General features: G+C 37.3%; 2 protein-coding genes across 2 annotated transcripts in view; one reads left to right on the top strand and one right to left on the bottom strand.

The window, feature by feature from the left end:
- The window catches only part of LONP2 (lon peptidase 2, peroxisomal), a 114544-nt gene that overhangs the window by 16542 nt on the left and 72849 nt on the right, over positions 1-25153 (top strand). Inside the window, exons 5-7 of the mRNA XM_027617236.2 lie at positions 624-787; positions 2111-2205; positions 15138-15396. Of these exons, the coding sequence (XP_027473037.1) occupies positions 624-787; positions 2111-2205; positions 15138-15396 (518 nt within the window). The remainder of the gene's footprint in view (positions 1-623; positions 788-2110; positions 2206-15137; positions 15397-25153) is intronic.
- Positions 17523-19752, bottom strand: LOC113935353 (60 kDa heat shock protein, mitochondrial-like). Its single transcript, XM_035724878.1, has one exon. It carries the CDS (start codon positions 19694-19696, stop codon positions 17993-17995), a length of 1704 nt encoding a protein of 567 aa, XP_035580771.1. The 5' UTR covers positions 19697-19752; the 3' UTR covers positions 17523-17992.

Raw genomic sequence — 25153 nt, 5'->3', positions numbered from 1 at the left:
CAAAAGCCAAAGTATGAAGTACAGATTATTGAAGTACTCAAGGAGGAAAGGGAAGTGGTGGTCAAAGCCACTTGTTGGAAAAGCAGAACATCAGAAGAAGGGAAGTAAACAGTGTGTAGTTAACGGAAAGGGACATAGGTAAGATCAAGTATTTTGAAAGGAGGAAGTCTTTTCCATGTGTTGGAGACAAAAGAGAATAGAGTCAATGGTAGAAACATTAAAGATGTTAGAAATTTTGTACTGTAGGAGGGAAAGTGGAATTTATTCTGTTGGCAGTTGCTAAGTAGTAATATAATCAAGAAGGTAGTGGCTGCAGTAGTAGCTGAAAGAAAGGTATTCCTAGATGTTTTCATTATTTTTAGTAGCCAGTTCTTCCATTTTTTTCTCATATTGTTGTATAAGCATATAGTAAAATAATGCCCACTTTATGTTGATCCACTTTTGAAATTCTGCTGCTTTTATATGCTTGTGCCTCTTAGTTATCGTTTTGAACTTAGTTCCTAAAGATGTAGACTCTAATTTTGAAAATGTTATTCAGCACCAGCTATAACCTTGTGTGTAACTAGGTACCTCATTTCCAGTTTATTTTGACAGACAGTTTTACTCTTCTGTTTCTATTTTAGGTTATAGCAATACGTCCTGTTAGGAGGATTACACACATCCCAGGAGCTTTAGAAGACGATGGCGAGGATGAAGACAATGATGACATTGTCATGCTAGAGAGAAAAATACGAACATCCAGTATGCCAGAGCAGGCCCATAAGGTCTGTGTCAAAGAGATAAAAAGGTAAATTGACCCTAAAAAGATGCTATTCACTCATTGGTATTTTCATTTTGCATATTAATGTTAAAAATTGTTGCTCGTGGAAACTTGAGTCTGCTTCTTTGGATCACAAACTGAAAGCTGAGTTACTTGTTTTATGTTCTTTGACCTTTCTCCTTTTCTTCTATTTCATATAGGCATAGACCACTCTATTAATTTTATCTTTCCATTTTGACCTTTCATTGCTTTCCACATTCTCAGATTATAGCTGTGATCTGTGGAATCTTTAGATTATCCCTCTTCATTCCTCAACCAGAATCTGATTTTTAAAACATTCTTAATACTCCTGAATTAACACCAGTGTCCCTAATCTTTTTCTGAGTTGCTGTGTATAAGTGATGCAGTTCTTCCACCTACAGTGTACTGTCAAATGTGACCACTGTTGTTCACTGACTTTTTATTGTCTTAATGAATGGGTTGTGCTTTGTTTAGACACAGTGTTTGTTCAGTTACCACTGTGTTCTTCACATGTCACTTATTTCTTCTTTAGAAAAAAGATTGTAAACTCTAGAGGGCAGGGACTGTCAGTTTCTCTTTGTATAAGGTAAAGTACACAGAAACCTTGATGACAGCATAGGGTATATGGATAATCTCAGGGTTAAATAGAACACCAGTATTTTCTTTCTGTACTTGACACAGTATAACTGTGTTGCATTTTCTTTTATTGGTAAATTATAATGAACCTAAGTGAATGCTCAGTAATTAAAGATTTGACTTTCTCAGGTTCACAGTTAAGGACATGAGTTGTAGTTCAGGGATATTTTATATTGACTGGCATTAATTAATAAATGTAGAACATCTTTTGTGGGCAGAACACTTTGTTAAACGCTGCATTTATTATGGAAGTTGCATCTTTTAATTAAATATCTGATATTAGCTTGCTTGTATGAGCTGATTTCATCTCTGATACAAAAAATATATATAATTATTGTGTTATGCATGGTTAGGCACTTAAATCTTACTGTGATAGGTATATCAATGGATAAGTATGACTTGAGATCCCCTCTGTGAGATACTGATACTGGTAAAGTCATATTTCAAGGATAGAATCTGATATAGTGTTCCTTTCCCCACCCCATCCCTGCCCCCTCCAGTTTGCAGGTATCTGTTTTAATTTTGTTCCATAAGTACATCACAAAACAAAATAACCAGATTTTTAAAAACATTTCCAGATTTTTTAATATGCATGATAATATCTGACCCAGAAAGGCAGATGCTGGATTTTTGTGTTTTTAGGGAATTCTTCTATGTTACGGAACATTTTTGCTGTGTATTCTTTCCCCACAGACTCAAAAAGATGCCTCAGTCTATGCCAGAATATGCTCTGACTAGAAATTATTTAGAACTTATGGTGGAACTTCCTTGGAACAAGAGTACAACTGGTAAGCCAACAAAATAACACCTTTTTACAGGCTGATTGTTACTCAGAAAGCTCATGCAGATTCTATTGAAATACTCACCATTGATTATCTTACTGTTACTATAGTTCTTGACATAAATTATTTAGATGCTGAACTTGTATCATCTAAGTCTTGGGACCAAACAGGAAAAGAAGGTGCTACATGAAAGTGCCTTTTGCCTGATTTTGGAGAAAATAGGATTTTCTATGATTGTTGATAGATGTGTTTCTTAATACCAGTAGTCGATCAGATGATGAACATTTATATTTAAAGAAATAGTTACATATAGCTGTATAACAGAACAGTTGTACCATTTGGAAGTTTGTTTTTCTCATGCAAAAACCTATTAAATGAGTTTAAATTCTATCTTTCGGTAGAACTTTTCTCTTTCCTGTGGATTTGCTCTTTTCTCTTGTGATGAGAAATACTCTGTTGACTCTCACAATTTTTAGAAGCATTTATTTGTACTTGTTTCTGTTATTGGATAGGCTAGTATTATAGGTTGGTATTACACACAAGGTTTACTGAGTTCAACAGTGGATTGATTGCCTGAACTACTGCTGGCATAGGAGTAGCTATATGGTGGACTTTTGAAAATTTAAAGATGCATTATCCTGGCTAGTAAAATTCCTACATTTAAGAAAATGCTAGAGGGGCGCCTGGGTGGCTCAGTCGTTAAGCGTTTGCCTTCGGCTCAGGTCATGATCCCAGAGTCCTGGGATCGAGCCCCGCATCAGGCTCCCTGCTCCGCGGGAGGCCCGCTTTTCCCTCTCCCATTCCCCCTGCTTGTGTTCCCTCTCTCGCTCTCTGTCAAATAAATAAATAAAATCTTTAAAAACAAAAACAAAAACGCTAGAGATTTTTAAAAAATATTACCTCTAAAGCACACATTTATGCCCCACATAAGATATGCTGTACAAACCACATTTCCAGATGTTGAATTTTTAATATTAAAAAATACTTGCCTATTAACCTACAGAGGACCATCCTTTCTGGTACTGAGAACTTAAAAAAAAATTGTTTTTGTCTCCTAGAGGGCCCAGAATGAAGGTCATTCGTGTTAAATTAACTATGCTGGGACAATGTTAAGGTTAAAATAGCTCCTCTTTTTTAAACAATGTTATACATCAAGTTTATTTTTAAAAGAATACATAATCCAGATTAAATATAAATCTTGTCAAGCCATTGTATGATTTAGCAGGTTCTAAATTCCTTGGAAAATGACCATATAGTCCCTGATTGTAATAAAACTAAAAACAAGCAACAACAGCAAAACCCACAAAACCCAGCAAAACAACAGCAAAACCCTTACTTAATATACTATTTGTATAATACAAATTATTATTATTCAATAAGATATTATTTATAAGAATGATAAGTTATTTTTAAAATACAATTAACTGCAAGCACTGCAGTTGGACTTTGCCATTTTTAATCCATAAACATTTAAATCTTACCTTAAAGACAGCATTAAATATGTGATCTCCTATGCTACAAAGGTTTTTCAACAAGAATCTCAGGAGGAACAGCCTAATGCATTAACTTGAATCTAGTTTGATCATTTACTCCCCTCCCCCCCATTCTTTACGTTGAACACTAAATTGAATGCATTAATCTTTTCTGCTTCTAATGTGTATGCTACATTTTTTCTTTGACCCTTGCTGTCCTGAAGCAGCAATATTAAATTCTCTCTTTTTTTTTTTTCAAATTACAATTTTACATGACCATTTATCAGGTGTATGTTAGAGGATAGTGTGGTTTTTAGAAATGCCATTTGCTCTATCCTGTCTGTTATCTCTGTTTTGTTTTGATTTTATTTAGATTCAATTACCCAACATATAGTACATCATTAGTTTCATATGAAGTGTTCAGTAGTTCATCAGTTGCATATAATACCCAGTGCCCATCACATCATGTACCCTCCTTAATGCCCATCACCCAATTATCTCGTTCCCCCAACCACCTCCCCTCTAGCAACCCTCAGTTTGTTTCCTATAGTTTAGAGTCTCTCATGGTTTGTCTCCCCCTCTGATGACTTCCCATTCAGTTTTACCTCCCTTCCCCTATGATCCTCTGTGCTGTTTCTTATATTCCACATGAGTGAAACCGTATGGTAATTGTCTTTCCCTGATTGACTTCGCTCAGCATAATACCCTTCAGTTCCATCCACGTTGATGTAAATGGTAAGTATTCATCCTTTCTGATGGCTGAGTAGTATTCCAGTGTATATGTGTACCACATCTTCTTTATCCATTCTTCTATTGATAGACATCTTGGCTCTTTCCACAGTTTGGCTCTTGTGGACGTTGCTGCTATAAGCATTGGGGTGCAGGTGCCTCTTTGGATCAATACATTTGTATCTTTGGGGTAAATACCTAGTAATACAATTGCTGGGTCGTAAGGTAGCTCTATTTTTAACTTCTTGAGGAACCTCCATACTGTTTTCCAGAGTGGCTGTACCAGCTTGCGTTCCCACCAACAGTGTAAGAGGGCTCGCCTTTCTCCACATCCTCGCCAACATTTGTTGTTTCCTATCTTGTTAATTTGAGCCATTCTGACTGGTTTGAGGTGGTATTTCATTGTGGTTTTGATTTGTATTTCCCTGATGTTGAGTGATGTTGAGCACTTTTTCATGTGTCTGTTAGCCATTTGTATGTCTTCTTTGGAGCAAAGTCTGTTCGTGTCTTCGCCCATTTCTTGACTGGATTATTTGTTTTTTGGATGTTGAATTTGATAAGTTCTTTATAGATCTTGGATAATAGCCCTTTATCTGATATATCACTTGCAAATATCTTCTCCCATTCTGTAGGTTGCCTTTTAGTTTGTTGACTGTTTCCTTTGCTGTGCAGAAGCTTTTTATCTTGATGAAGTCCTAATAGTTCATTTTTGCTTTTGTTTCCCTTGCCTTTGGAGACTTGTCTAGTAAGAAGTTGCTGTGGCTGAGGTCGAGGAGGTTGCTGCCTGTGTTGTCCTCGAGGATTTTGATGGACTCCTGTCTCACATTTAGGTCGTTTGTCTTTGTATATGGTGTAAGAAAATGGTCCAGTTTCATTCTTCTACATGTGGCTGTCCAATTTTCCCAGCACCATTTATTGAAGAGACTGTCTTTTTTCATTGGATCTTTTTTCTGCTTTGTCGAAGATTAGTTGACCATAGGGTTGAGGGTCCATTCGTGGGCTCTCTGTTCTGTTCCATTGATCTGTGTGTCTGTTTTTGTGCCAGTAGCATACTGTCTTGAGGATGACAACTTTGTAATAGAGCTGGAAGTCCAGCATTGTGCTTCCACCAGCCTTGGTTTTCTTTTTCAACATTCCTCAGGCTATTCGGGGTCTTTTCTGGTTCCATACAAATTTTAGGATTATTTGTTCCACTTCTGTGAAAAATGTCAGCAGTATTTTGTTAGGGATTGCATTGAATGTGTAGATTGCTCTGGGTAGCATAGATATTTTAACAATATTTATTCTTCCAGTCCATGAGCATGGAATGTTTTTCCATTTCTCTGCATTTTCCTCAAATTCTTTCCTGAATGTTCTATAGTTTTCTGAGAACAGATCCTTTACCTCTTTGGTTAGGTTTATTCCTAGGTATCTTAAGGTTTTTGGTGTAATTGTAAATGGGATTGAGTCCTTAATTTCTCTTTCTTCTGTGTCATTAGTGTATTGAAATGCAAGTGATTTCTGTGTGTTGATTTTATAGCCTGCTATATTGCTGAATTCCTGTATGAGTTCTAGGAATTTTGGGGTGAAGTCTTTTGGTTTTTCCACATAAAGTATCATGTCTGAGAAGAGTGAGAGTTTGACTTCTTTGCTAATTTGAATGCCTTTTCTTTCTTTTTGTTGTCTGCTGAGGCTAAGACTTCTAGTACTATGTTGAACAACAGTGGTGAGTGTAGGCATCCCTCGTGTTCCTTGGGGAACCTTAGGGAAAAAGCTCTCAGTTTTTCCCTGTTGAGAATGATATTTGCTGTGGGCTTTTCATGTATGGCTTTTGTGATACTGACGTAATTTCCCTCTCTCCCTACACTGTGAAGAGTTTTAATCAAGAAAGGATGCTGTACTTTGTCAAATGCTTTTTCTGCATCTGTTGAGAGGATCATGTGGTTCTTGTCCTTTCTTTTATTAATGTGATGTATCACATTGATTGATTGGCTGATGTTGAACCACACTTGCAGCCCAGGGATAAATCCCACTTGGTTGTGGTGAATAATCCTTTTAATGTACTGTTGGATCCTTTGGGCCAGTATCTTGGTGAGAATTTTGGCGTCTATGTTCATCAGGGATATTGGTCTGTAATTCTCCTTTTGGTGGGGTCTTTATCTGGTTTTGGGATCAAGGTAATGCTGACCGCATAGAACGAGTTTGGAAGTTTTCCTTTCATTTCTGTTATTTGAAACAGCTTCAGAAGAATAGGTATTAGTTCTTCTTTAAATGTTTTGTAGAATTCCCCTGGGAAGCCATCCGGTCCTGAACTCGTTTGTTCAGATGTTTTTGATTACTGCTTCAGTTTCCTTGCTGGTTATGGTCTGTTCAGGTTTTCTGTTTCTTCCTGTTTCAGTTTCGCTAGTTTATACGTTTCTAGGAATGCATCCATATCTTCAGATTGCCTAATTTGTTGGCATGTAGTTGCTCATAATATGTTCTTAACATTCTATTTCCTTGGTGTTGGTCATGACAGCTCTTCTTCCATTCATGATTTTATTAATTTAGGTCCTTTCTGTTTTCTTTTTGATAAGTCTCACTAGGGGTTTATCGATCTTATTAATTCTTTCAAAGAACCAGCTTCTAGGGTTTTTTTATCTGTTCTACTGTTCTTCTGGTTTCTATTTCATTGATTTCTGCTCTAATCTTTATTGTTTCTCTGCTCCTGCTTGGTTTAGGCTTTATTTGCTGTTCTTTCTCCAGCTCCTTCAGGTGTAAGGTTAGCTTGTATATTTGAGACCTTTCTTGTTTATTGAGAGAGGCTTGTATTGCTACGTGCTTCCCTCTTAGAACCACCTTTGCTATATCCCAAAGGTTTTGAACAGCTGTGTTTTCATTTTCATGAATTTTTAAAATTCTTCCTTAATTTCCTGATTGACCCATTCATTCCTTAGTACGATGCTCTTTAACCTCCAAGTGTTTGCAATCCTCCCAATATCCTCTTGTGATTGAGTTCCAGTTTCAAAGCATTGTGGTCTAAAAATATGCAGGGAATAATCCCAGTCTTTTGGTATCGTTTGAGACCTGATTTGTGACCCAGTGTGTGATCTATTCTGGAGAAGTTCCATGTGCACTCAATGTGTATTCTGGGGCGCCTGGGTGGCTGAGTCATTCAGCATCTGCCTTTGACTCAGGTCATGATCCCAGGGTCCTGGGATCGAGCCCCGCATCGGGCTCCCTGCTCAGCAGGAAGCCTGCTTCTCTCTCTCCCACTCCCCCTGCTTGCGTTCCTGCTCTCGCTGTCTCTCTCTGTCAAATAAATAAATAAAATCTTAAAAAAAAAAAAAAAAGAATGTATTCTGTTGTTTTAGGATGGAATGCTCTGTATATATTTGTGAAATCCATCTGGTCCATTGTATCATTCAAAGCCCTTGTTTCCTTGTTGATCTTCTGCTTCGATGATCTCTCCATTGCTGTGAGTGGGGTGTTGAGGTCCCCTACTATTATTGTATTATTATCTGTGTGTTTCTTTAATTGGGTTATTAATGGTTGATATAATTGGCTGCTCCCAAATTAGGCACATAAATATTTATAATGGTTAGATCTTCTTGTTGGGTAGACCCTTTAAATCTGATACAGTGTCCCTCTTCATCTCTTACTACAGTCTCTGGTTTAAAATTAATTTGTCTGATATGAGGATTGCTACTCCAGCTTTCTTTTGAGGTCCATTAGCATGGTAAGTGGTTCTCTAACCCCCTCACTTTCAATCTGGGGGTGTCTTTGGGTCTAAAATGAGTCTCTTGCAGACACCATATCGATGGGTCTTGCTTTTTTATCCAGTGTGATGCGCTGTGTCTTTTGATTGAGCATTTAGCCCATTTACATTCAGAGTAACTATTGAAAGATATGAATTTAGTGCCATTGTCTTGCCTCTAAAGTGCCTGTTTCTGTAGAATGTCTCTGTTCCTTTCTGGACTATGTTACTCTTGGGCTCTCTCTCCACTTACAGGATCCCCCTTAATATTCCTTGCAGGGCTGGCTTGGTGGTCACATATTCTTTCAGTTTCTGTTTGTCCTGGAAGCTCTTTATCTCTCCTTCCATTTTGAATGACAGCTTGCTGGATATAGTATTCTTGGCTGCATTTTCTTCTCATTTAGTACCCTGCATATATCATGCCCGCCCTTTCTGGCCTGCCAGGTCTCTGTGGACAGGTCTGCTGCCAGTCAAATGTTTCTACCCTTGGAGGTTAAGGAGTTCTTGTCTGGAGGTGCTTTCAGGATTTTCTCTTTATCTCTGAAATTTGTAAGCTTCACTATTATATGTTGGGGTGTTGATCTATTTTTATCGATTTTTGAGGGGGTTCTCTCTACCTCCTGGACTTGAATGCCTGTTTCCTTCTCTAGATTAGGGAAGTTCTCAGCCATGACTTGCTCAAATATACCTTCAGACCCTCTCTCTCTCTCTCTTTCTTCTTCCCCTGGGACTCCAGTAATTTTAATATTGTTTAGCTTTATGGTATCACTGATTTTTCAAAGCCTTCCCTCATGGTCCATTAGCTGATTTTCTCTCTTTTCCTCAGGTTCCTTTCTTCCCCCATCTTGTCTTCTGTGTCACTCTGTCTTCTCCCTCATTTACCCTAGCATCCATTTTAGACTGCATCTCAGTTAAAGCATTTTTAATTTCAGCCTGATTAGATTTTATTTCTGCATTAAGAGATTCTCTAGTGTCTTTTATGCTTTCTTCGAGCCCAGCTAGTAACTTTATAATTTTTATCCTGAATTCCATCTCTGACATTTTACTTATATCCATATTGATTAGATGTGTGGCAGTATTATCTCTGTTTCTTTCTTTTGTTATGAATTTGTCCTCGTTATTTTGCCCAGAGAAGAATGGATGGACAAGAGAACAAAATAAAAAATATCAACCACGACCCAAGCGAAATACACACTAGACGAATCTAAAGAGGTCAGAAACCAAAACAAAAGAAAAAGAAGGAAAAAAAAGGGAAAAAGGAGAGAATATAATCTCCTGGGTGGACAAAACAGGGCGATCCACTTGGTTCTACGTGTATTTTGGTCTGTTTGTTAGAAGACACTAATCCCAAAATTGCAAAGAAAGCAAAACTTGTATATATACAAAAATGAAATTGAATTCAGTGAAAGGAAGCCAAAAATGAAGAATATATGTACAAAATATAAATGTAAAAATGAAAGTTTAAAAAAGACTTAAAAACAAAAAGTTGATTAAAATAAGAAACTAGTTGAAAAGGAAAAAAAGAAAAGAAAATTTTAAACTGAAAGATAAAAGAATCATGAGAAAGAAACCTCGAATTCTATGTACTACTTTCCCCTGGCGCTGGAGTTTTGCAGTTCTCTGTGCTCCATAAACTTAGTATTCACCTGATGTTCCAGCTGGTCTTCTGGGGGAGGGGCCTGCTACGCTGATTCTCAGGTGTCTTTGCCTGGGTGAGCTGCACTGCCCTTGCTAGGGGGCCAGGCTCAGTGCAAGCTACTTCTGGTTACTCTATGTGGCTTTTGTTCCCTGAAGGCTTTCTGCACCACATTAGAGGATGAAAATAAAAATGGCAGTGCCCCAATTTCCAGCCCTGGAGCTAAAAGATCACGGCCTCCTCTCTTCAGTAAACCTTCAGGGAAAAGCCTTCTTCACGTTTGTATGCGCCAGACTCCGCAGGCTCCTGCGGTGCAGTGCACCAGTCCTCCTGGGGGAGGGAGGAGGGTCGCTGTGGGCCTGCCGCTTGCAGGGCCCCTGCATGGAGATCAGTCACCCAATTGTGCAAGTTTGTAGTTTATGGCAAACCAAGCTGAGAGCCCACTCCCACACTTGCTGACCATAGTCGGTTTCCCCAATCCAGTTCTCAGAAACTGCTGGCTCGGGCACCCCCTTTCTGTGATCCCAGGGATCCTGAGACCACACTGTCCCACCTAGGATTCTTCTCTGCTTTGCCACCTGAGTACCTTTCAGGCAGGGAAAAGTTCCAGTTTTGCACTCTGGGGCTATATCACTTTCCAGTCACCTGCATACGGAGGCTCCCTCCCCCCTCCATGTATCTTCCAATATATCCCCTCACATTCATTTCTCTGCACTGCCTACCTTGCAAAAAGTGGTCGCTTTTCTATTTGTAGAATTCCAGCAATTCTTTTCTTACATCCCAGGTTGAATTCATGGGTGTTCAGAATGATTTGATAGTTATCTAGCTGAATTCAAGAGACCAGATGAAATGAGATCCCCTACTCTTCTGCCATGTTGCCTCCCTCCTCAAAAGAGCTCCTTCTTAATTAGTTTTTTCTGGAAAGGATCACCTAACACATGTTTAAAATTTATTTATTTATTTGAGAGAGCGCGCATACATGCACAAGCAGGAGGAGAGGCAGAAGGAGAGGGAGAGAATACCAAGCCAACTCTCTGCTGAGCACAGGGCCCAATGTAGGACTCAGTCCCACAACCCTGAGATCATGACCTGAACCGAAATCAAGAGTCAGACCCTTAACCGACTGAGCCACTCAGGTGCCCCAGGATCATCTTAAAACATTTTTAATGTGCATGGCTGAGTACAAGGATGAAATTGGCCTAATCATCTTCCTTTCGTTTTGACAACCCTTAGATTTCATTCCTCTTACAGTTCTTAGGTTCTTGTTGTGGAAAGCAGGTACATTCTAAGTTATGCTAATTATTCTTTCATGAATGCTCTGTAAATTTGCATTCATCCCATTTTCTAGATTTTGGTTTGTTTTTAAGTTTTTCTCTGTTTGAATGTTTGTATATAAAATTAAAAGGCTAATTCACATTTTGTTTTCTCTTAAATTCTGAGAATCTAAATTAGATTAAATTAGGTTGTACTGGTGAAGTGCAGAAGCAGTTGTTTAGAAGCAATCATTTTTTTGCTTTATTTTTTAGCTTTTTTGTGGTATAATTGATAAACAGTAAACTGTACATACATAATATATACATTTTGATGAGTTTTAACATATGTATCTGTAATACCATTACCATAATTAAGATAGTGAATATATCCGTCACCACCTAAATTTTCTCATGCTTCCCTGTAATCTCTACCTCCCTCCTTTCCCTCCCCATTCCCCAACCTCTGTAGATTAGTTCATATTTTCAAAAATGTTATAGAAATGGAATGATGTAGTATGTACTCCCTTTTTTTCTGTTTTTTTCCAGCATAATTAGAGGTTTATCCATTTACCTGTTGATGGGTATTTGGTTTGTTTCCAGCTTTTTGGCTACTATACATAGAGCTGTTAGTGTTACTATGCTGCTAAATTTATTTCTTAATTTATTTCATGTTTGCATGACAACATTGCCTTCTAGTTGAGGTTTTTTTTACCAAACTGAAGCTGAACTTCTTGATTTAATTCTTTATTCAAAATCCTTTTTGGAAATTCCATAGTGAAATGAATGCAGGAGAGCGTGTGTTCCCATTGACTCAGCCCCTCATCATGTCACCTGACCAAGTTGAGGTCATCTGTCAGTCCTGATCTCACTGGGCTGTTGGGAAGTCCATTTTGGTTCCAGTAGTCTTCTGTTAACTCATAACTCTCCAGTGCCTACTTTTTAAGTGAAGTGGTCCTGTTCTGGTGAGATTTGGAGAGGGTTCTGCTCCATTAGTGTAGACCTGGGAAAGAAAGTTACATTTAAATTTTATATGTTATTTAACGGCTCTGCTTTTGTTTCACCTGCCAAGTATCCCTGATAGTATATGTTTGATAGTTATTTTGTTGTTGTTGATGAATTTTCAAACCCTGTTTCTCTTGACAGTAGGACTAGTGTACAGTGCTAAAAGCATCTAAATAACTTGGTAATCCCAGGGGCCTTATTTTGAAATTTTGGTACTATCTCAGTAACATTTTTCTGTGCTTCAGGATTTATTTTAACTAATGACTTAAGGGAAATGCAGGGTACATATAGAATATATAGTATAATGGCCTGCGAATATTAACATTCCAGATTTGATTATTTGCCATCAGTAGCCCAGTAAATTGCTTTCAGCTTCCTCTCTCCTCCACTTGTCCTATTTAAAAAGTGAACTTAATTACTAATCAGGGATTTTTACCAGGCTTCTACAGTATAATTGTACAGATTTTGGAGGAAAGCATTTAATTGAACACAAGAGTACTGACTCCTATTCTTTACTTAAATAAACAAGAAATTACAAAAACAGGGCAAAGCTGTTATTTTCACAACTATGGAAGGAGACCACCCACACATTAGAAACTCAGTGTCTGCTGGGTGTGTGTTAGCATTAGAGATGTGTAGCACTCCTGTACCTGTCCCACATAAACATACTTCTCATTGTTTAGTATTCCAGCAGAGAACTAAAAATGGGTAAATTGTGATGTAAAGGGAGGCATGTTGAACTTCTAAGCCATTCCTATATAGAATTAGATCTAAATAATTACTGTGTGGTTACAAAACCATGAAAATGTCTTTCATGATTTTTGAAAGAGAAGCTTACCTAAGTAGAGATCACCAAAAGCAGAAAGGGAAGATTTAGAGAAATAAGTTTGCTAATTTTCCTATCTTGAATGGAAAGGGCCAGTAGATACCATTTCAGTCTTCCAGTTGTAAAGAAGATTTAGTATCAACAAATAGTACTACATATACAATTAAAAACTCAAGGAGTTAATACTCATTTCATTTTAAATGTTTTACATGTAACCATACGTATCATTCAAAATAGGAAGCATGCATTTTGAGTCATTAAAAAGAATGATCAGAAAAAAATGTATCCTATATGGAAAAAGACACAAAACAATACTTTATATAAAGTAGTATGGAAATTATCTTTCCTCAGAAGTTCAAGGCACTTTTTAAAATTGTCTTTACGTGGCATATTTCTTAGAAGAAATTCCTTCAGGGTGTTTTCAGTTTTTTTCTAAATTACATGGAATTCTATTCTTAGTTTACTAAATGTTAATTAGGGGTGGATGTTGCATTATAACAAGTGCCTTTTTAGGTACAAAATGACATTTTGATGGAAAGTTTTTCTTCTTGAACTTAGTGATGTAATAAATATATCAGTAACCTAATATTAAACCATCTTTGCATAACTAAAATAAATCCCACTGGGACTTAGTAGATTACTCTTAATATATTTGATTTACTAGCATTTTAATATACAGGATGGGACTGGTCTGAAGTTTTCTTTTGTGTTTGCTGTGGTAGGTTTTAGGGTCTGGGTTTGCATTATAAAAGAGTTGGGAAACTTCCTATCTTTCATTTGTTCATGTAGTCATTAATTGGGTCCTAAAGCCAGAAAAGGGAGAAGTTTTGTTCTTCCCTTTCCATATCACTTAGCCAGAACTCAAAGCAGTACTATAATTAAATAACATATATTACTGCTTAGCTAGGTTTTTTCAGACTAGCTTGGGAACCAAACTACCATTTAAGGCTTTTTTTTTTTTCTTCTCTGTAGGAAAAATGTGGAGCAGGTTCCAAATAACTGATTGAAGAGTGGGCTTGTGTGTGTTTTCCTCCTTCCCAGCCTCTCTATCAGTACGATTATGTGGCCTGTATCATCCCCTGGATGTCACTCAGCTGATGAATTCATGCTGGTGACCATGAGTATTTAATGGTTTAATCTACCAAGTATTTTAAGTAGTAAAGCACATCAGTAAACCTGATGAAAGCTTGGATGTAGAACCAAAGCCTAATTCATACATTCCTGGTGAGACTTTAACTGATAGAATTTAGACAGTTCTTTACATCTTAAAGTTTTTTTTGACCACTTCTGTCTATAGATTAGTTAAAGGAAGTAATTATGGATATATGTAGGGATTTAGTTATAAGGATACACAGTAAAGCATGCTTTATAACTGTAAAGATTTATAGATAACCTAAATGCGCAGCAATAGGGCATTATTTAAATGAGTATGGATAATTAAATAATGGAATATTATGTAGCCATTAAAATGTTACTAAAAAATACATTTGACACTGAAAGGTGTCCATAATACGCAAAGTGAGAAAACATTTTATAAAACTTGAAGGTATCATATAATCTCATTTTGAAAAATAGGTATAGAAGCACATATATGCACTCATACATACAAAACCTGCAATAGTACATACCAAAGTGAAGGAGAGATGCTCTCTTGAGGACATGAGATTATGGGTGACTGTTTTCTTCTTTTTATTGGTGTCATTGGGTTTTCTGGAATGAGCATACGTTACTTCTGTAATAAGAAAAAAACACTAAGAAAGAAGGAACAAATGCCAGCACAAATAGAATATGTAGAAATTATGTCTCCATAGAAGAAATGTGTACCTAGAAAATGAAATGATAGTATAAACTCCTTGAGTTTTTTTTTTTTTTAAGACTTATTTTTGAGAGACAGCACACGTGAGAGCATGAGGAGGGGGAGCATAGGGAGAAGCAGACTCCCCACTGAGCAGGGAGCCTCTTGTGGGACTTGATCCCAGGACCCTGGGATCATGACCTGAGCCAAAGGCAGGCGCTTAACCGACTGAGCCACCCAGGGCAGGCAGGCACTTAACCGACTGAGCCACCCGGGCGCCCTCCTTCGGTTTTTAATTATGTATGTAGTACTTACTATTTCTGTTGATACTAAGTCTTATTAAGCAAAAAAGGCCAGGTCCAGGTCTCCCTGAAGACTCATTTAGAAAGATCCACTTCTGTTCTTGTCACTTTTTTTTTTCTTCTAAACCATATTTTGACTCTTGGCAGCCCTGAAAGCAATTCTTCCATTTAAAAATTCTATGTGCTTACTTCTGGGGTTATTTGACAGACCGTCTGGACATTCGAGCAGCCCGGATTCTTCTGGATAATGATCATTATGCTATGGAAAAACTGAAGAAAAGAGTGCTGGAATACCTGGCTGTCAGACAGCTGAAGAACAACCTGAAGGGCCCTATTCTATGCTTCGTTGGCCCTCCTGGAGTTGGTAAAACAAGTGTGGGAAGATCAGTGGCCAAAACTCTTGGTCGAGAGTTCCACAGGATTGCACTTGGAGGAGTGTGTGATCAGTCTGACATTCGAGGACACAGGTAGACTCTCTCTCAGTGTAGTCTCTGGTTCTCCATTTCAGTTGACTAAAGCCTTTCAGAAGCCAAGGCATAATATATATCTTGTGATATCTTGAATCAAAAGGACATTCATAGTACTTAATTATAGTACATCTGTAGGATATTTATAACTGGCTTAGAGCCTCAGCCGTAATGGTACATCCAAACTAACCTCGGGATTCATATGACATTGGGTAATGAGTCTTTGCCTCAGCTTTCCTGGAATTCCATTTGAATGCAATTATAAATCAGTTATGGTTAGATGTTACAGTGTCTTTACACTCATTTTGGCCCAGTAGCATTTCATAAATAATGACCTGTAACTCTTAGAGTTTAAAAAATAAGTACAACGGCTGGGGCAGGTAGGAGAAGGGAGGAAATCTTTGATAACAAATGTGTTTGCAGTTTAATTTTTTTTTAAAAGAAGGCTGGTTTTCCGTAGGAGTATGAGTAATAAGGAGAAAGGTTAAAATAATTAAGATCTATCCGTGCATTTTTGACATCCTTTCTGTAAAAATACATTAAACTGTGAGAACTGAGTCTTTGATTAATCTTACATTATTAGAATCAGATTTGCATGTTATGTTGTTGGTTTTGTTCTCTATGGTCTCTGTTGCTCAGATTGGAAGATGCTTTGGGAAAGCATGAACTTTCTGTTCCAAGGTTTAAGGGTTTCATAGCAGTTGAGAGTTGTGAGAAAATACACCTATAGTGTATGTATTAAAGAACATTTTAAAAGGCAGCAGTCATGGATGCTTATAAAAGAATATGATGTTGTAAACCTGAAACTAATGTCAGTAATATCTCAGCTTTTTTGAAAAAAAAGTTTTTTTAAAGAAACTGCTTAACTTCCAGTAGAAAGTAATCAAACTGAAGATAAAACTTCTCAAGGTCATACCCTAGGTCTTAAAGTTGTTAAAGCAATCTAAGTTATAAGTGGAGACTTTGAAAAGCATGCCAGTGCAGGTAGTGACCACCAACTGCCAATGGCCAAGTCTAATTTAAATGCATATTTACAGTTTGGTGAATATGGATTAAACTTGGATTGTGGGGGGGGATATGATAGTTTTATAACATCTTGTTTTCCATTTGTCTTATTCATAAGATCATTGGCCTTAGGCGGGGATGGGAAACTGTTTCACAAACTTTTCCATGAACAGTGGTTCTTTTTCTCTTTTACTTGCTTGTTTACAATTCTTATGCATTAAAGAAAAATCATTCCGGGGCACCTGGGTGGCTCAGTCGGTTAAGCGTCTGCCTTCAGCTCAGGTCATGATCCCGGGGTCCTGGCATCGAGCCCCACATCCGGCTCCCTGCTCAGCGGGAAGCCTGCTTCTCCCTCTCCCACTCCCCCTGCTTGTGTTCCCTCTCTCGCTGTGTCTCTGTCAAATAAATAAATAAAATCTTTAAAAAAAAAATCATTCCAAGATTTCAATAAATGAGCAGTGAGGGCTGCAGATTAGGTTAGGGAATTGATCTGGGTATTGTTTCTGGCAATTTCAAACTATTGTTGTCACCTAGACTTGCCTATTCTCACATGTGCCACTAGAGGCTGTACTTTGCTTTTGTAAAGAAATTGGCACCTTGTGCCAATCTTGGAGAAACTGGATCTAGGGCCTGAATCTTTTTATTTTAGCTAGAGAGCTTTTGGGAGATGTTTCCCATTCAAGTGATTTAATTCATGCATTCAGAGTTGTTTTAGTTCACTTCTTTCTTTTGATATCTGTAGCATAGTATTGTGTGAGCGTTTGATGGAATTTAGAGAGGGAATTTGTGGAATTATGTCATGAAATTCATGTCATGAACACCTGACATGTAGGTAATTTGTCCTCTTTCTTGCCATGTTGGTATTGCTTATTCAGTAAGCCTTGGAAAACACTTAGTGCCTGACACACAGTAGTAAGCATTTGATAAAAATTAGCTTTAAATATTATTTTACTTTTAAATTCTCAGGAGGGCAAGTTTACATTTAAAAGCTTCAGTGACATTTTATAAATTCAGATTTTTAAATAGTACCTAAAAATATCCTGTTCTTGGCATTATTATTTAATTTATGTGGCAGAATTGTGGAGAAATGTATTTTTGTGATGACTCTTTTTTTTTTTTACCTTTAAAGAAATTTTTATTACACAAAGGTTGTCACATAATTGGATATTTCTCTACTTTGTACACAATTATTCTTACTCTCCACAGAAAGGCTGCTTAACTTTTCATCTGGTGATGGCAAACACTAAAATCCTGACTTTAACAGAATAGTAGTAAAAATGCCTCAGTGATTTAAGTTGAAAGCAGTACATTGGTACATGGCTCTTTCACTCAGTTATCAGGAATGTACAAATGTCTTTTTATTCAAAAATACAAAATAAATTATCTGTGGGCATGGACAATGACAGCAGTAACCCATTATATGTTGTTAACTGAAACCAGTAACTGATGGTTATAGTTATTTTCTTAAACATCAGCCAGCCTTTTCGTCAGTCATTTCCTTCAACTGACTTCTCTGAAGTTATGGTTGAGGAGCACAGTCTTGAGCTTCCTCTCACAGTTCATTAATAATGGTAAAGCACTATTCTAGGAATCAGAACATGCCACCTCCCATACCACCCATTCCACCCATTGCTGGGTCCTTCTCTTCTTTAGGAATTGCAGTGACTACAACTTCTGCCGTAGTTAACAGAGAGGCCACTCCAGCAGCATCCAATAAAGCAGTTCTTACAACCTTAGTTGGATCAATGATTCCTTTTTCCACCATATTCACAAAATCTCCCAGCATGGCATCATAACCAACTTCTGAGGAACTCTGCATAATTTTCTCAACTATCAGTGATCCTTCAACACCTGCATTCTTAGCAATGGTCATTGCAGGAATTTTGAGTGTTCTCTTAATAATTTCTGTACCAATTTTTTGATCTTCGTTAGCTGGAGTTATTGAGTCCAGGGCTGGAATGCAGCGGAGCAGGGCACGGCCCCCTCCCAGAACAATGCCTTCTTCAGCAGCGGCGTGCGTAGCATTGAGGGCATCTGTAACTCGGTCTTTCTTTTCATTCACTTCAACATCACTTGTCCCACCAACCTTCAACACAGCTACTCCATCTGAGAGTTTTGCCAGACATTCATTCAGCTTTTCCTTTTCGTATTCACTAGTTGTGATATCTAACTGCTCAATGATTTCTTGAATACGTTTTTCAATTTGAGCCTTGTCACCTTTTCCTTTTAAGAGCATGGCATCATCTTTGGTCACAGTGACCTCTCCAACTTTTCCTAAATCGTGAGGCTGAACATCTTCAAGATTTAGAGTCAATCCTTCTTCCCCAAACACTGCACCACCAGTAGCAATAGCCATGTCTTTAAGCTGGTTCTTTCTATTGTCACCAAAACCTGGAGCTTTGACTGCCACAACCTGAAGACCAACTTTTAGCCTATTTAAAACAAGTGTACTCAGAGCTTCTCCATCAGCATCTTCAGCAATTATGACCAAGGGCTTACGGTGAGCAATTTCAAGAGCGGGTACAATGGACTGGAAACTAGAAATTTTCTTTTCACTCAATAGAACATAGGCATCTTGGAATTCACATTTCTGACCTTTTGATGTATTAATAAAGTATGGAGAAATATAACCTCGATCAAACTTCATGCCTTCAATAATTTCTAATTCATCATTTAGTGTTTTTCCATCCTTTACTGTGATGACACCCTTTCTTCCAACCTTTTTCATTGCATCGGAAATGATGTTGCCAACTTCTTTGTCTCCATTTGCAGAAATCGTAGCAACCTGAGCAATTTCTTCAGGGGTTGTCATGGGTTTAGACTGCTTCTTAAGTTCAACAATTACAGCATCAACAGCTAACATCACACCTCTTCTGATTTCCACAGGATTAGCACCTTTACTAATCTTCTTGAAGCCCTCCTTGGCAATAGAGCGTGCCAAGACAGTAGCAGTCGTGGTGCCATCCCCAGCCTCTTCATTTGTGTTATTGGCGACATCTTGAACAAGTTTAGCGCCAATATTTTTATATTTATCTTTTAAGTCAATTGACTTTGCTACAGTCACACCATCTTTTGTTACTTTGGGACTTCCCCAGATCTGTTCAATAATCACTGTTCTTCCCTTTGGCCCCATAGTAACGGCTACAGCATCGGCTAAAAGGTCTACACCTTGAAGCGTTAAGGCTCGGGCATCCGCACCAAATTTTACATCTTTGGCATAGGCCTGAGTGAGATGAGGAGCCAGTGCTCTGGACACTGGCCTAATTTGGCGAAGGACTGCGGGTAATCGAAGCATTTCTGCGGGGCAGCAGCAGAGCGTGTGGACTATGAGGCAGGCCGTCGGAGGCGAGTGAGGGTTGTGATGGCTCTTGGTGGGCAATATGTAATGTCATAGTTCTCATCACTTCTTATGAATGTTGTTGGTTTCGAGCAGAGCTCTATTTTAAGTCTTTACTAATACTGTTAGACATAAAATCTGTTCAAGTGAGTGTACTTCCGCATGTGTATCATTAAGAAAATTGAGTCTGAATCTTTTGTAAAGCGAAGCTGTGTATTTGCCTAAAAAATATGTGTAAATATAAGCTTTTTAGTAATGTATGGCATGCAGAGAGGCTGTGATCGTTGCCAAATAAAGGGTACGTGGATTAGTCTGAATCATTCTGTGCCTGCTGGTAAGTACTCCCTCGCCATCACTGTACTAAGTGTTTCACTAAACACTACAGCAGCCTGCCCTTGTACTGCTGGGGGCTTATTACCCACCAACCCTCCCAAGGCATCAAAGCCTGGAGAAAATTTTTATTTGAAAACCTGTTTGGAAGCAGGTGGAGCGTGGGATGTGGTCATTAAGGAGAGCAGAGGTTGAGAACAGAGTATGGGCTTATGTCAGAGCTGTGGGTTGGAGGTGAATAGAAGGGGAGGAAGAACAGTAGTTTATAGCACAATCATGGGGTGGAGTTTGTGAGAACAAGTGGTTCCACGTGACAATTGAAGCATTTTGGAAACACCCAGGTCTTGGCATTTAAGTACTGGTCACATGCTTGCAATTAGAGTTCATGCAAAGTTTTGTTTTTCCTCAGCCTCTGAGTAGGCACCACTGTTCTGCAGTCTTAAAATAACCAGGGAAAAACAGAGCTGCTTTATATTGTCTTCCTTATTCTCTTGATTTTGTCATTCACTTTCCCTATTTTTCCCATGCTCAGAACTCCATCCCTTTGCTAGAAATACCTGTTTATATGAAGGAAGGTGCTATTAGGAATTGATTTTAAAAACAAAGATGTATGTTTTAGAGTTCAATGATAATGAAGTGGGAGATGGGGAAGCAAAAGAAAGACTTGGTTTACATTTAAATCTTAAACTTGGAAAATCGTAATCTGACTTTACATTGGCCCATTGTTTTTTGTTTATATTATTTTGAGTGGCTTAAAGGAAGAAGAGTCATGTTTATGCTCCATATTAACTAATACAGTTTTTAAGTCTTCTCAGCATTTCTCATTTGGGTTTGTCTCCATTGGGGCTTTTCTGCTCACTTTCATAAGCCACAGAATCTCTGTTCGTATCAGTTTTTACAGCTTAACATTTTTATATTTAAATATTACATTTAAAGAATTTAAATCAGTTCAAAGCAATTAAATATAACTTAGCATGAAGTTATATGAAATCATGTTTGTGTAATTTTTCATTAGTTGTTTCTTGGTGAAATATACTTATTGCTATGATATATCTCAAGTTATTATTGATAGTAACTCTTTGGAGGTGGTTTGCCAACTCTGTTCAGATAATAAAATGATATTGCAAGGAATCTTTGGCTCAAACAAGATGAGAAGAAAAATGAACTTTTGCTTTCCACGATAATCTTCATGAGCCTGAAATGGTGATGTTTTAAATAAATTAGCTGTTTCATTATTAGTCTTCACAAAGGGAAAATAACCAAAGTAGGAAGCTTTTAATATATTTTTAGCATAGTATGCCAGACATGTTACGGTTTACTCACTATCCTCCTTATAACCTGTATTTGCATATAGCTCTTCTTTGCCTCTTTAAAGTTCATTTTATTTTTAGCCCCAATTCAAGGCTTTCTCCATTAATATATGTGCAGTCAGTTATGGTCTTACTCTTCTCTAAACTGACCACTTATTGTCCAGTGTTTTCTTTTAATGATTAAATATTATAGGCCTCCAGCATTTGTAATACATTACTGTAGAGATAAGCCATAAATATGGAAAAGGTATGAACTCTGTAGAGTAGGGTTTTTAGCTTGTCTTACTATCCTTTGTAACACTACATGCTCATAGCACAGTGCCAAACATGGTAAGTGCTCTCTGAGTGCTTTGTGAATTCAAATAAGATTAAAACATAATTATATTTTGGAAGTCTTGCAGTCCTTTAAATGAGTGCATCCATACAAATGAGTACATAAAAAGATTTAGGAATGACTGCTATAAGAATAAGAATTTGATTTGTTTAGACATGTTATGTTAAAGACTATTTTTAGTTCCTTAAAGACTGTTTTTCTTTTGAGATCATTAGAATCTCTTTTAAGTCTTATTACTTTAACCAGCTGGAGAGAAATATATATACCCTTGGTAGAAACTCTGGAAATTTTTTTTAAAAAGGAAAAAAAATTCTCATGTTTTATACCATACACAAAGATAATCACTGTTAACATTTTATTTCCTGCCAGACTTTTCATTGGGCAGCTTTTACCCTTTTTTTAAGTAATTATAATCCTACTCTTTCCACTTAACATTATAACATACATTTTTTATATTACAAATTCTTCCTAAGTATTGCTTTAGTAGTTTGCACTGTAGCACATTAGAGCTCCTTAATTGAGCAGGCATGAAAAGGGGATGGTAAAATGCCTATTTTCCCCCTTCTTTAAACATGGGGAAAGAGGTGAGTAAATACACATCTGTTCCTGATGTTTAGATGTCAGTAACAGTGACAGGCTGACCAGCCTTTTGGCTTACAGTAGATTTGAAGATATCCAGGCACAGAGTAGTAAAGTAGCTGATTACCATGGAGCTGTAAATACATGATATTATAATTGTCTGTAGTTGTTTTTTGAAGCATAAACCAGACTATATTTTGGAAAATGAAAAATGCTGATCTTGTAACTTAACATTTTGAACTGTGGAGACACTTAATAGTTTTGTTTATGTCATACACTAGTTGAATAGTCCTGATAAACCTATCAACTACCTATACCAATTACAAGAAAAATAGAAATTCATATATTTTTTAAATTAACTTGTGTACTTCAATTTTAAGAAAAACTTCTAGGTAACAAGTATTTAGGCTGAATTAATAAAGAATTGAAGAAATACATTCTTTGCAAACTTACCTGTATTGTGCTTTGTTTCTTTCTAGATGTTATATCATGAGGGAGGACATGGAAAAATATGTAATTTGCCCTCAAAAAGGTTGCAGTTTGTAAGAGTTTGTAAGAGTATTAATTTCATTGATTTCCTACCTCCTGTTTCTCAGGAGGATATTTTGATATGCTAATGTATTTTTTTAATTTTATTTTATTATGTTATGTTAGTCACCATACATCATTAGTTTTTGATTGCTAATGTATTTTTTAAAAGTGGTTATATTGGGTGATCTTGAATGAGAACATTTTTATTTTGTGTATTACTACATTTTTCACCATCTGATTCATCTTCCAAAGGTTTATTCTGTATCCTTTGTCAGTAGATAGCATGCTACCATACCTTCTGGCCAAAGATAGCACATTATAGATATTTTCCACAGCTTATAGGCCCTATGTAATGGTTCTCTTCTTTGTTTTGACCTCTAGACTAGTGGTACACATTTGGGGGATGTCACTTGTGATTGAGGAACACTAGGGCATTGAGTGTGCTTGGTGCTCTGGAAAGACATTAACAACGATGAACATCTTTTGAAAGCTTACTGTGAGCCAGGCACTGTGCTGTGTACTTTACCTGTTATGTTCTTGTAATTGTATAATTCATGAGGTTGACACTGTTCTTATGTCCATTTTACAGATAAGGAAACTGAGACTTAGGTCAAGTAGTTTGTTTAAAGCAGTATTCAAAGACTTGTATGGCCTTCACAGTGGTGATAGAAAGATACTTTGGGTGCTGGCATGGTTGATTGATGTCCTTAAATAAATTGGGAAAACAAGCTTCTGTTTGGAGAACAATCTGATAGCTGTGTATCGAGGATCAGCTCTGTAGTAAGACTCACTCTCTGTCATCAAAGTGCTCACTAGCTCTTTTAGAAGAGGCTGTGTACTTGGTACTCATAAATAAAAACTAGGCTGTAACTGCATCAGATGAATTGCAGGGCCAGTAAATGCTGTAGACATTGTATTATTGGAAAGATCATATTGTGAGAGATGGTCAGGAAAAGTTGTTTAGAATTTCTGGATTTACATAGGCAGGGAGAGTATTAAGGGCAGGAAGACTGGTGCGGACTGCATCTTGAAGAGCCTTGAATTCCAGACAGAGGAATTTGGATTTATTCCCTAGGCTCTGGGAAGCAATGAAAGGTTTAGGAGGAATTGTTTGTATATAAACTAGGATCTAGATTTCTGATTCTTTAGAAAGGGCACCTGCCTAGAATATTATTTTCTCTCCATGACTTTAGGTCTAGAATTGTCAGTACCTGTTTTTGAAATCTACCTGTCAAAAACCGTAAGAAAAACAAAGAAGTTGATGCAGTAAGAAATGACCCTTGGAGGCTTTGCAGTGTTTTGTTTTGTTTTTAATTTCCCTTCCCTACTTACTCACAGAATACTGGCCAATCTGTACGTTCTCTAAAGAAATAATTTGAGAGACTTAATAATTTTGAGTCTCGTCCTTCCTGTATCCCATTCTGAAATCTTGAATGTGCTGACTCCTTTTTGTAATATGACAGTGTTTATTGTGTTTGGTTCCAGTGCCTCGGTCACCCTCTCTGGATGTAAGGCATTCCCACAATATTTGGAAGTCTTGCTTGTCTTTTCAAAGGTCGCTCTATTTACTCTGTCCTACTTTATACAGTCATGTGGCGAAACTGAGGCCTGCTCTGTGGATCGGCTTTGTGCCCATCCTAAGATAACTGTTGCTGTAACACTCACCATTTGATCAGTTTCTTGTAGGTAGACACCCTTTTATGTCTTCTCACAAACAGCATCTGCTTTATGCATGGCTTAGGCAACAAGGTTGTAATTAAAATCAGTAAATTGCTGCTTAAAATAAAGTTTTGCTGGCTTTGTAAAAAAAAAAATCACTATTTTCAGTTTGACAAACACATTTGTTTTTATTTATGCCACCCTCTAGATCTGTCATAATTATGTAGATGGTTCTTGTTCCGATATGATAAAGGAGCCTCTAATATTTTAATGCACAACAGAATATCTGGCTGAACTTAGGTATACCAGTTAATATACATAGGATGAATGCAGTTTTATTCAAAAGGCCAGAATTAAAGAAATTTGGATTTTTTTTTTTGGTTTGCATTTTGAGTGGCCCTTTGAACCAATTCTGATTTCCTTCATAAAGATGATGATGTTTTAACCAGCCCTGGCACAACCATTTCATTGTGTGAAAAGGTGCTTGTGGGAGGGTACTCTGAGAAACTGTGAGAAGCATGGGAATTAAATTCATAGGCTCCTTCGGACATTTTGGAATCCTAAAAAGTAAGAGTTACAATCATTTAAGTATAATGTTTCTCAATTTCACTAAATGGCAAAAACTATATTCTTCAATATCTTGGGAAACTTAGAGCCTGAGTTAAATAGAAA

The sequence above is a fragment of the Zalophus californianus genome, chromosome 17 (assembly GCF_009762305.2).
Source record: "Zalophus californianus isolate mZalCal1 chromosome 17, mZalCal1.pri.v2, whole genome shotgun sequence".
Taxonomy (NCBI): domain Eukaryota; kingdom Metazoa; phylum Chordata; class Mammalia; order Carnivora; family Otariidae; genus Zalophus; species Zalophus californianus.
This window is presented reverse-complemented; position numbering and strand designations above follow the sequence as displayed.